Source organism: Scophthalmus maximus, chromosome 7, assembly GCF_022379125.1.
Source record: "Scophthalmus maximus strain ysfricsl-2021 chromosome 7, ASM2237912v1, whole genome shotgun sequence".
In the NCBI taxonomy this organism is placed as follows: Eukaryota; Metazoa; Chordata; class Actinopteri; order Pleuronectiformes; family Scophthalmidae; genus Scophthalmus; species Scophthalmus maximus.
In genome coordinates this window covers 11589077-11601203 of record NC_061521.1, presented here as the reverse complement: position 1 = coordinate 11601203, position 12127 = coordinate 11589077, and the positions used below count along the sequence as shown (strand labels likewise).

The 12127-nt window shown below is 46.1% G+C and overlaps 1 protein-coding gene across 4 annotated transcripts in view; it reads left to right on the top strand.

Annotated features, from left to right (window-relative positions):
• The first annotated feature begins 1992 nt into the window (after window positions 1–1992).
• pde3a (phosphodiesterase 3A, cGMP-inhibited) overlaps window positions 1993–12127 on the top strand; it is a 64066-nt gene continuing 53931 nt past the window's right edge. For 2 of the 4 annotated variants that reach the window (XM_035642347.2, XM_035642345.2), the window contains exon 1: window positions 2118–3683. In XM_035642347.2, coding sequence (XP_035498240.2) covers window positions 2757–3683 — 927 coding nt within the window. In that variant the 5' untranslated portion in view covers window positions 2118–2756. Of the gene's footprint in view, window positions 3684–12127 lie in introns of all 4 variants that reach the window. The other 2 variants (XM_035642348.2, XM_035642346.2) reach the window with 2 other exon arrangements.

The window sequence follows — 12127 nt, the reverse complement described above, 5'->3', positions numbered from 1 at the left end:
AAAGATAACTCTTCTACAATGGACCGTAGCATTGCCAAATAGAGTAAGTCCATTACGTGTGCATTCCCAAGTCGTTAAAATTCTTACGGGTAATTCAAAATGGCCTCTAGACATGCTTGTAGAGACAACTGGATAACTTTTCCCTTTTGCAATGAACTCGTCCCACAGTTGCAGGGTGAAGTGGCTGCAGAGGTCCGAAGTCATTCTTCTTCATCTGCTACAAACTACTTTTTATTTTTTATTTTTTAAGATGCAGGTTATGCTGAGTTTCATTCTTCCTGGCCACTGACAGTTTGCGGGGGAAACAAGGTCAGCTGGTGGCTTTCACTTTTGACAGTATGGGTGTTGTTCCAGCTGTTCCACATCTGGAAAAACTGTAGTTTCTCCTCTTATTTTCCAATCCTTTTATATTACATTACACACACATTACACAACCTCTTGCTCCTGACGTGATAGATTTGCCTCTGAAATGAAAAAGAGGACCAACACTGTGACAACACGAGTGCACCACCATATCCTCCACGTAAAATGGATGCTTCCCTCTTTTCTGGCCAGCCTCAGCTCCTCTCTCTCTCTCTCTCTCTTTTGTCTCATTCTTATCACAGTTTGTGAAGAGAGAATGTTTCTGTTCCTGTCACTTGTAAAATAAACCCAACTGGGATTGTTTCAGCTCTCCCACAGCAAAATTACCTATGGCCTCTGATAAGGTGATGTTGTTGAAGAAATCTGCACACACTGTCCTGTGTGATACAGGACTGGCACTCGGTGAGCATGTGCTGAGAGATGAGGGACAGGACCTGGCCTCCTGCTCCTATCGCTCCCTGTTAGCGCTTATTCTCCTCTCCTGCTTCCCGCTAATCACAACTGACAAGGGGATACACAGGACTCTGTCCACACCGATGGATAGAAAGAGTTGTGCTGACCTGTCTCGGTCTAGGGGAGTGAGCGCAGGTAGAAAATGGACTGAGGGAAGCGAAATTTTAAAAAAGCCCAAGATTTCAAGAACATCATCATCATGCAGCCAGCTAAAAAATGCTGCTTCACTGTTGAGAAGGGTGGAGGATTTCCATAAATAAATGAATGGCATGGGGTTGCAAAAACAAGTGCATGGCATGAGAGAGATAATGCTCCATGTTCTTTTAGATGCTGTGAGAAGACCAGATGTTGAAAAGCTCCAGGGTTAAATGTACAGTATAAATGTGTGTGTGTGTGTGTGTGTGTGTGTGTGTGTGTGTGTGTGTGTGTGTGTGTGTGTGTGTGTGTGTGTGTGTGTGTGTGTGTGTGTGTGTGTGTGTGTGTGTGTGTGTGTGTGTGTGTGTGTGTGTGTGTGTGTGTGTGTGTGTGTGTGTGTGTGTGGCTGCCTTGCAGTCCGTGCGTCAGCTTCTTTGTACGTGCACATCAGCAAACTTGAGCAAGATTACATGTGTGCTAGCTTATGTATTTGCATATATATCCACCTTGTGTGAGAGGGTGTGATCCCAGGAGAGGGCCACATACACATAGGGGGACACGCATGTGCCTCTCGAACGGTGAACATATGTAGGCCTACCCGTGCACGCAGGAGGTGTACGTGCTAAAACATTGATGGGAACCTTCCGCTGTGACGCAACCTACTGTATCATCGGTGACACTTGAAGTGGGATGAATATTTCAATGACCTGGTGGAGTGGGGACGAATAGAGTCAAGCTGCTAAGGCAACCGCAGGAGCGTTCTGGGCATTTCACTGCTTCACAGTGTCCCTGCAAAGCTCCCGTTTGTCTTGTCAGCACCCAGGCACCCTCTGCTCAATTAAAAATGAATCCGTGCCAAAGGCAGTTTGGTGACCCCACAAAAATATCACACTGGAACCACAAATTAAAAAATGTACTTATAAAACATGGCCTGAAATGTGTGTTCCTGAATGCACCATATGTGTTCCATTCAGAGAGGAACTCTGAAGGGCAACCCTCATTATTACAGATTCATTTTTTTTATTAAAGTCTAAAAGAAAATGCATATTTATGTATATAAACTCCAATATTGTGAGGTTAACGCCTGCTGGGCTGGCTGAGCAAGGATTTGGGGGCTTCGCTGCTGCTGCTGCTGCAATATCGGAAGAGTCGGAACTCGGGGGTGTGAATAAGCTGAGACTCGCGGCTGGTTGGCGAGCTGGTGACAAACACCCTGGATTTATCCCCCAAAACGCCGAACAATTACCTGGCGGCCACTCGCGCCAGCGGCTCGAATTCCTCCGCAACGTGTGTCCCGGTGAGTAACGGGAGCCTCTGCCGTTTCGGGGGGGAGATCGGGAAGTGACCGAATGATGGGGACGGAGAGCACGGCTGGCCGCTAAGAGTGTTCGCGGAACGGGACCGATGTTTTCCAAGCAGCGCAGCGGCTCGGACTCGGCCGCGCAGCCGCCGCGCCGAGAGAATGGCAGCGGGAGCCAGAGAGACGGAGGGCGACGCAGAGGAGCTGTGCCCTAGATCTGTGTAGCATCTGAGTTGCTCCGGCGTTCGGGCTCCATTCAAGCCGTCCCGGGCAGAAGTGTCCCGCTCCGCACCTGGAGAGACAAAGACAATGCGTTCAGTGGCGGCGCGTCGCCGTGCGTAAACGGGGACTCATCTGCGCTTCTTCGCGGTACTTCCCCCCCCCCCCACAAGTGTGCGACCAATGAAACCGTGTTCGTTTCGACACTGACCCCGTGCCCTGGCCCGTGACCACACCGGCATAGATGCATTATCGACTTCCTCATACTTCATATCTGCCATGAGTGATGGCGATGCCTGCAGAGTCTGACAGTGCCGGCGCGCGGGGCAGCGCTCGCGAAAAGGGCTTTGGCGCGCTGGATCGTAACGGTTATGTGAAAGCATGTGTCATCCCACTGTGCCGTGACCGAGACTACGAGTCGTGGGTGAGGCTAATGTGCACCAAAATACGGAGTTCCCAGAGACTCCGGAGTGCGCTGTGCGTGGGGTCGCTCTCGGTCTTCCTCGCTCTGTTGGTCAAATGTGCAGACTGGAGAGCTGAAGCCAGCAGCAGCAGCAGCAGCAGCAGCGCCAACAGACCCTCGCACTCATCGTCTCCCCTTCACTTCGTTACAGGCTGGGCGGCGGAGCTGCTGCACACTTGCTGGAGTGTGCTCTCGCCGCTGCTCACCCTCGTGTGTGCCTTCTTTTGGGTCGGCGTGTACCTGCTCCGCCGCGGGGCTCTGGTCCACACCGCCCTCTCCCTGCTGACCGTGTGCCACCTGGGCGAAGCGGCGGCGCGCGCTCTCCTGGACGGGACGGAGGAGCAGCTGTTCTCATCCGCCACAGCGGCCGCGGTCGCGCTCGTCTGCGTCGCCGCCGGCGCACTCATGGTAGCGCGGCTGAACCGGGGCACGTCTGTGGTCGTCTTCATCAGCGTGGTCAGGACTATTTCGCTCTTCTCCCTGCACAAAGTGAGGGCCACTTGGAGACCGTACGTCGCATACCTGGTCGGAGTGTTGGGCATCCTGCTGGCGAGGTATGCAGACAGGCTCCTTCCTAACCAAGGGAGACACAAGGAGGGCTGCACCCCCGTGACTGGAGCCAGGGAAGAGATCCCTGTATTTAAAAGGCGCAGGAGGTCCAGTTCTGTGATAGCGTCAGACATGGCACACAGTCAGTCCAACAGTAAGTCACATCGCCGGACCTCTCTGCCATGCATCCAGAGGGACCAGGTAAGAAGTTTCTGTCCCATACAACTTTTTTCTATTTCTGGCTTGTTTGTGTTTCCCAATGGCGAGTTTAATGCTTGACGGCGAGAGACGACAGGGAGGAGCAGTGCCGTGTTGATAGATGAGTGGATTGTCGGACACCTACGATTATTCAGTATCACTTTTTTATCAGTATTGTCAAACGGTGTAATTAATGTTGGAGGCTACAGAACTTTTAAAATGGCCTGTAAGTGACAGAGTAACCTGCATAACATTATTATTATTGATAATATTGTTGTTGTTGTTGTTGTTGTTGTTGTTATTATTGTTGTTGTTATCCCCTTTTTACATTGGACTGTGGATATTACACTTTGCTTGGGTGTGCTCGGATCTTTGTTCGGTTGTTATGCTCTGATCTGCACAGATCACTTTTGGGCTGATTTCTGTTCTATTCTGAAGTCGTTCACAGCCATTGGCAGGAAAACATGCAGCCATAACAATTCACAATATTTTTTTCTACTCTATCGTCACAGTTTAAATAAATCCTTAAGACTTTTTTTGTCTTGAATAAAAAAAAGATCCCTTATCTTTGTCTGAAATGATCAGTTGAGCTAAATTTGCCACATTTCCCCCTCTGAGAGCGTTGTGCTCATCAGTGCAAGGTGATGTACACAGTATAGATGCGATTGCAGCTTTCTTCTGTCATTTAAAAAAAATTCGGCATTTTGTTGCCAGCGGGATGCTATTTTAGAATCATGGCTTTCAAGTGTTGATGAGAAAGGGATGCTGAGGATACAATGTCAGTGATTCATCTCGTCCCTGCATGTCAAACCTTTTCCCCAGACGAGGCGCTGCCACAAAATTGACAAATGCATTTTTATCTTTCTGACCTCGACTTTAATGCCACTTGCTCTGCATCACTTATCACGGCTTTCTGTCCTTAAACCCAAGGAATGTAGCAGTTCTGGCTTTGAAACCTCCTCTGATACTGATACACTTGCATACCTGTGTTGAGAGGCGATGGGGGGGCTTCGCTCAACCCAACTCATATCAGCTCCTCAGCCCACCTTATGGAAAATCAATGAGCACGCTGAGCATGTGAATGGGAAACAGATTTTCGCGGTGATCAAAGCTCTCGTTGTGACCTGTGAGTGCAGTTGGGTTGGAGATGAGAGGCTGCACTGTCGGCCCCGGCCACTTGAAAGATGCCCTCAGCTCTCAGGGCTAGTTAGCGTTGTAGTGTGCTTGTTTGTTTTTCTTTGTGGTCTCACACAAACACACACACACACACACACACACACACACACACACTCGCTGAGGTTTTATGTCTCAGCTGAAGCTTATTCAAGTGTCAGTCTTTATTAATTTGATATGCAGTCATTGCTTCGCTGCAGTAATGAGGTGAGAACGTATCTTTGATATTGAATAAGTGATGAGCTACAAAATGGCTGTCCATACGGTTTACACTGAATAGTTGCTGTAAACAAGCACACTGCTGTGATTCAAAGAGGAAATGTTGCAAATGAGCGAAAGAAAACAGCTTTTTCAGTTGAACAGATATTTACATGCATATGTGTAAAAAACAGCACATTCATTGTTGTTGTTTTCTTAAATCTCTTTTTGCGCAAAATAATGAAGTTGTGCCTTCCATTTGTGATCTCACACTTTGTGACCATGCTTTAAAGAACATGTCAACGCTATATTGGGGAATGTAAATAATCAAAACAAAACACAAATTTTTCTTTTTTTCTTACTCCATACTCCTGAGTGAACATTGGCATTACACATGCAAGCTATGATAAAATCAGTTTTATCACAGCTGAAGCAATGTACTCCTTCACCAAATGTGTGAAAAACAGAAGAGAATAATTGAATCCCCCCATATTTATATTCAGACTCCATTGCTATAAGGGATTCAAGGTGAGAGGACAATAGAAATAGCCCTAAAATCAAGACATCAGTAGTCATCTCATTGATGCCACTATGGCAATTAACATATTTTTGTCCGCTTAATTTTTTCTCTTCTTATTTTGCTGTGATGCCCCAGTGAAAGCTCAGCAGAATGGAAGGACCTAACCAAGAAGACAATCTAATGCAAAGCTGCAAAAATGAACCTAATTTCTGACTCTTCTGCTCTGTCACCTCGACCGAACTGGAGCCCTCTGCTGTCAGATGATCTCTATTACTTGTTTCTCTTGTGGCACGTTAGGACAGACTTCCGTGATCAGAGTGATAGGCTATGAAAGGGTATCAGGTCAGACATATTATGGATTTTTTTTTTGTAGCAAAGCCGGAATCTGCTTTTCCAGCTCTTCTGTGGCAGTTGTGCTAAGCAGTTGACCAGTCACGGCCTGCCTGTAATTGAGACACACATGGCGCACATATGCTGTCTACACAGTTAGTGTCTTGTCTGTGTGGTCTGTAATGTGTAAACAAGCCCATGCTGACCCACACTAGTCATCACCTCGCTCGCACTGGCCTCCCTAAGGGGGGGTCAGACACACGCTAGGGGCCACAATGCAACCACCACATGGTGATGGGAACAGGGGAGACGTACGTCAGACAGCACAAAGTGTCTGACTGAGTCGGCCTCAAGGAACAAACGTCGGTTTGCACGGAAGCGAAGAGGCCATCATTTTCCAGGTAGTGCTCCTCCGTTCGATGGCCTGAAGAGGCTCAGTGGGGGTTTTAACTGCGCCCTGGCTGTGTTTAATAGAGTTGTGATGCTTTAAAGGAGAAGGAGAGCGGCACGACAAAGAGAAGATCTGCACTTTGTTGACCTGATGATGTTTGCATTAGTTCGGTGTCTGTGAAGTGTTTGAAGAATAGTGTCAGGTTGTGTGGAGGATAACAGTTCATACTTAAGTGTTTTCCTCAGGAAGCTTCCACAGTTCTAAGAGTCTTATATAAAGACCCTTCGGATTGATGGTCGTCATGTAAGGACAGTTAATTCAGTAAAATAAACAGAGTAGAGAGAGCCTCTTTTTCCTCACAAGCCGTGAGGTTGCCAGTTGCCAAAGCCAATGCTGCGAGGCTATTCTTCAATCTACACAACTGTAGATTTGATAAACAGTCATTTGCCCCCCTTTTGATTACAAATTGTCTGCCAGCATCTATCAGCTCAGTAAGTGGGTGGATATCACAATGCCGGGGTCATCCTCCCAATCATGGGCATAATAAAAGAAAGTCATTATCGGTGGATCTGATAGCGGTTAGCAGGGGCCTCTGCGGGACAGTCCTTCTTTTTGGGTTAATACGAAATGACAGGCCAGTCTTCTGTACTTCAGCTAGGGAAATTGAACTGGAGGAAGAGGTGTGGACTTGTGGTGTGGATCGCTTTTCACAGCGTGCAAGGAAATTTGAGTCCAAGGCTCCTGCTGCAGACATCAGCGCTGTCATGGAACTTTTCTCTCTTCACAAGCAGAGGAACGTGGTCTGCCATGTTGCCTGCACACATCCAACGTTTTCAACTCAACCTACCTGAGCTGCAAAGATTTGGGCGGAAGCTGGTTAAGCGGGGAGGGGAGTGCGGACATAAGTGTGTCGCCGCTGCCTTGTAGACGGTTCTCTCTGCGAGGTGTTGGAAACCCCTCCCCTTTTCTGTCTGTGACTCCGCCCCTCTCCACAGCGCTCTGCTCTCTGTCCTTTCACTGACACCAGCACAAATATTATCCCAGCCAGAGGAGGAAATTCTTTCTTAACTTGGATGATAAAGATATTCTTGAAATCTATGATAATGACTTCCTGTGGAATGGGATCCAAACACAATTACTGTTGCTGTTGTAAATGTTTCCTGTTACTCTATTTTTGCTGCACCGTCCATAATTGAATTGTGTTTTGGATGGAGGAGGTTGTTGATAGCCTGTAGGGCAGTGATTTACTACTGGGCCTCTGCGCTCTCTCATCCCAAACAGCTTGTTTGTATTCTAAACGCATAGCCTCATGGGATATGATGTGTTGTATTTCTTTTTTACTTTTGACTGGACTGGCCTCTGGGTTAGAAATGGTCTCATTGAAAGCCTCCCCATGCATTTGGAAAGGAAGCTGATGTAAGCATGGGGTTGTGCATCTTGTAATTGGGCGATTCACTTCACACTTTCAATCCTCATTCAGGCCCAGTGTATTAGCTGCGCTGTGCGTGTGTGAGGAGGCAAGGGGTGGGGGGGAGTTGGGGTAGAAATGAAAGTAGGTCATTCAAGGTTTTGTTTAGTAGCCAGGCAAAACAGCAGCCTTACTCTTACCCCCCCTCCCCCCCACCCCGAATGGTGGAAGAGTCTTGCACTTGAATGATGCAGTGTGACAACTTTTAGCGTGCTTGTGCACCAAATTCGTGTGCGTTACCTCCGCCATGTTGGCTTCCCAGTGTGTGCCAAGATACACAGAGTTTTGGTGCGTGGTGGCATGAATAGGAGCTACTTGCCCACATTTTGTTCATCACACCAAACTGAAGTTCAGCAGAGTTCTGAAATGACCAGCTCCGACCCCGGTTCTAATGTTAAAGGTCCCTTATTGTAGAAAACCTCTTCAGTTGTGGGTGTTATATACTGTGAAAGTATGAACGCACTCAATACACAGAACAATGCAAACAGCCCATTTTCTGTGCTTTAAAACATTTAAAGCTCCTTCATTTTGTAAACATTCATTGCCCCCAGCCATGCCTTTATCATATAGCACATAGCTATTCCTTTAAAACCTAAATAATCATCTAAGTTCTCTCTTATTGCTCTATCTAAACTCATTTTAATGATGTTCTTAGTTATTACCAGGATGAGAACAATGTTACTATTACCAATAGCCATAATAGTTAAACTATGAAAGTAAGACCCAAGTTGTCATAGAGTGGAATCACTCTTAGAACTCTACATTCGATGGCTCACCGTATGTGTCCAATTCTTTCATTGCCTTCATTTATGGCAACATGAGCAGCTCATATCCTGATTCTTGCCCCTTGTCTCTGATCGCTGAAGCCAACTAAACCAGAGGTCCAAGACTAAGTGCAGTACCCCTCTTCCATCTCTTCCCTAAGCCTGGCACGTCCACGATCTGGCTCCCTACAGATTAGCATGGAAATTATGGAAGGACGTCTGTGTGAACGTGTGTGTGTGTGTGTGTGTGTGTGTGTGTGTGTGTGTGTGTGTGTGTGTGTGTGTGTGTGTGTGTGTGTGTGTGTGTGTGTGTGTGTGTGTGTGTGTGTGTGTGTGTGTGTGTGTGTGTGTGTGTGTGTGTGTGTGTGTGTGTGTGTGTGTGTGTGTGTGTGTGTGTGTGTGTGTGTCTTGCCAGCAGCTTGATGGCTGCCAGCTGCTGCAGGCTGAGAGGTTGAATCCGCTCGGAGAAACACGGAGGGCCTCAAACCACAGACACAACCCAACGCAGCTGGAACTGCTAGACAGGCACAGGCCTCCAGCCCCGACACACAGCACACATATTAACACCTCAGGATCCTAATAACGGCCTCATATTTGAATAGAATAGTAGACTCTTAAGCGAATTATGGAATTCTTTGGTGCGCGTTGAAGGATAGATTACATGCTGTACTTTCTTCTGCTGTCCGTTCTAGACTAAGGCAATTATGTCACTCAGGTTTTCTGTTACCATAAGAGACCGACTATTTCAGTTATGGAGGTGAACAGAATGTTCCTGGCACAAATGTGTGTATGCGTACAGTATGTGGGTGTGTGTGCTTCTGCATGAGTGTGTTTGTGTGTGTGTGAGGCAAAGAGCGAGAGAGAGAGAGAGCGTGTGTGTGTGTGTGTGTGTGTGTGTGTGTGTGTGTGTGTGTGTGTGTGTGTGTGTGTGTGTGTGTGTGTGTGTGTGTGTGTGTGTGTGTGTGTGTGTGTGTGTGTGTGTGTGTGTGTGTGTGTGTGTGTGTGTGTGTGTGTGTGTGTGTGTGTGTGTGTGTGTTTCTTAGTGACAAACTATTGTAGATGCTTTTGCATATACACATATATTATGATACCTGAGTTATGGTACCATTAAATAAAATGCATTTGTTGAAGTGTTTTTTTTACATAGTCCTGTTTTGCTAAGCAGAAGCACAACGTCAAAACACAAGCAACTATATAGGTGGTGTTAGGGATCGTTTTCTCGGGGCTGGCTGGGGGTTTCATTTGGGGCGAGGTGCAGATGGGTTGCATTTGAAAATATTTCAATTATCAATTTGAAGTATCTTATGCGTACCACAAACTAGGGTTTTTCAAGATTCGAGAAATGTGTCAGTCGGTGCCAATACCAATACATGCAGAGGAAATCTGATACCACACCAAAAAATTGAACAAAACAAAGGCTGCTGCACACATAGTTTACATACTGGCCTTTTGTTCCCCAAAACATTTCCCTGAGGATCTGCATCGTATGTGTTAGCGGTGGACGTTTTGTCTGCAGACTAGAATACTTGGTTGGTATGGTTGTCATACTGACCTTGGCTGCCCCAGGAGAATCTATGACCTATAATATCTATGGTACCCTTGGTACATAGAGTCTACAGACAGTGTACATACACAGTTGGAAAAAATATGAAATATCTGATCAACGGATAATGAATCTATGAATCGATTGCTAACTTCCCATACATGGCAGTTTTTGATTCTCTGTAACAGCACATTACATTTACCACAGAAGACTGCAGATTCCAAGCTCTATGTGCAAAAAAACAAGCCATTGCGTGTGCAATGCTGAAGCAATGTTTTCCTTTTTTTTAAGGATGGGCAGGTTAATAGGTACCAGTACATATCCGGTACGGCAGAACATCACTTTGGGGAACTGAACGCAACACGTTTGGCTTTCATCTGTATTTATCCTCTTAAAGGGTCTTTTCAATCACACGAGGAGCCCACATTTAAAGACAGTGATCCCTTACATGAGGGGACATTCCTGCGCTCGCACCGCTGCTGAATGAACTGGAATGTGCAGGTTGAGCAGGCCCTGAAGGACAGGCCTGTGGGCCCATTCAGCCAGCCCTCCCTTCCCTGGCTCTCCTCTCCCCGCACACCCTGACCTGAGCCAACACCACCATCCTGGGCTGTCACCAGGTGTGCAGCTGGCCTCTGGCGAATGAATAGACACTCTCACATGGCCCCGGGAAGTGTGTGCTAGAGTGTGCATATGTGCCTGTTTGTGAAAGGGAGGCAGAAGAGGAGAGTTGGGGGTAGCGCAGTCCTAGACGTAAATAGCTGCCGTCAGTAGGACGTGTGAAAAACAAATGGAAGCGACAACTGTTAATTTCCCCTCTGCACATCTGGGACAGAAGTGGCCCAAAAAAATTGATCTCATGGCCTTTTATTGGTGTCCCGGATCAGAGACCGAATGCAGCGAATCCCCCAGGTCCACTTTGGCTATTATGGTTCTGTTAGGAACAGAACAGGCCGCAGTCGCTGCTGCTGCTGCTGCTGCTGCTGCTGCTACGTTTCATTTAACATGCAGGAACATTTTGAACTCCTCTGACGGAGGCTGTCCAATAAATCCAAATATAGTCAGCTATTAATTGATTATATATTTCAGGAGCATGACAAGGGAGGCTGTTTTCACTGATGGATGATTGTATTTGGTAATTCACTGCCTGGTTGAATACACATGGCTAAAAATGGACAGGCTATTGCATATATTTTATTAGATCCAAATTGTTCATGCAGCACACATTACAACCTCATCGTTTTATCACTTGGCTGTTGCACATTATTTCCAAAATACCGTATATCCTTGAGTTAAGTAAAAGGAACATTTAAAAAATACTTCATTACAAATAAAAGTCATAAATTTAAGTTATAAAAAGTACAAAAATGATGCCAGCCAGCTGTATTTGTAGTTAATATGCAGCTGATGGGCCCCTGTCAATATATCATATTATATTATTGGATTAATATTCATTCATGAATATTAAGGAAACTTTTTGTTTCCATATCATGCCATGTTTGAGACCATGTTACAAATCTAAGGCAGTTTAATTTGTCACACTGCTTTATATTTTATATACTGATACTATTTTTTATTTATTTTTTGGTGCAAAATATTGATCTGCAAAGTAACTCATAGCCATGAATGTCAATTTAAAGTAGTGGAGTTAAAAGTATGATGATCTCCTCAGATATATTCTGTGGAAGTATTGAGTATCATAAGGAAAATACTCCAAATATAAGCTCAAAATTATACTATATACAGTAATGCTTTAGTTAATGTTTTTAGTTGTACTCTAACCCTGCAACTAGTCCAAATTTCCTTGTATACTCCATATAATCACACTGCATCTTTCGAACTTTGCATTAATACTAGAATCCCTTGCATGAACGTAGGTATCACTGGTGGAGATCTCACTTTGGAATAATATCTTTTGGACTTGAATGTTATGAGGTTCAGTCACCGAGCTGCATGTCTGTCTAGTTCACCAGTGTGGAGCGAGGAAATGTGTTATTGTAACCTCTGCCTGGTGAGTCCTCCCCGTCCGCCCAGCCCGCTGCCTCACTGGCTCGCCATGA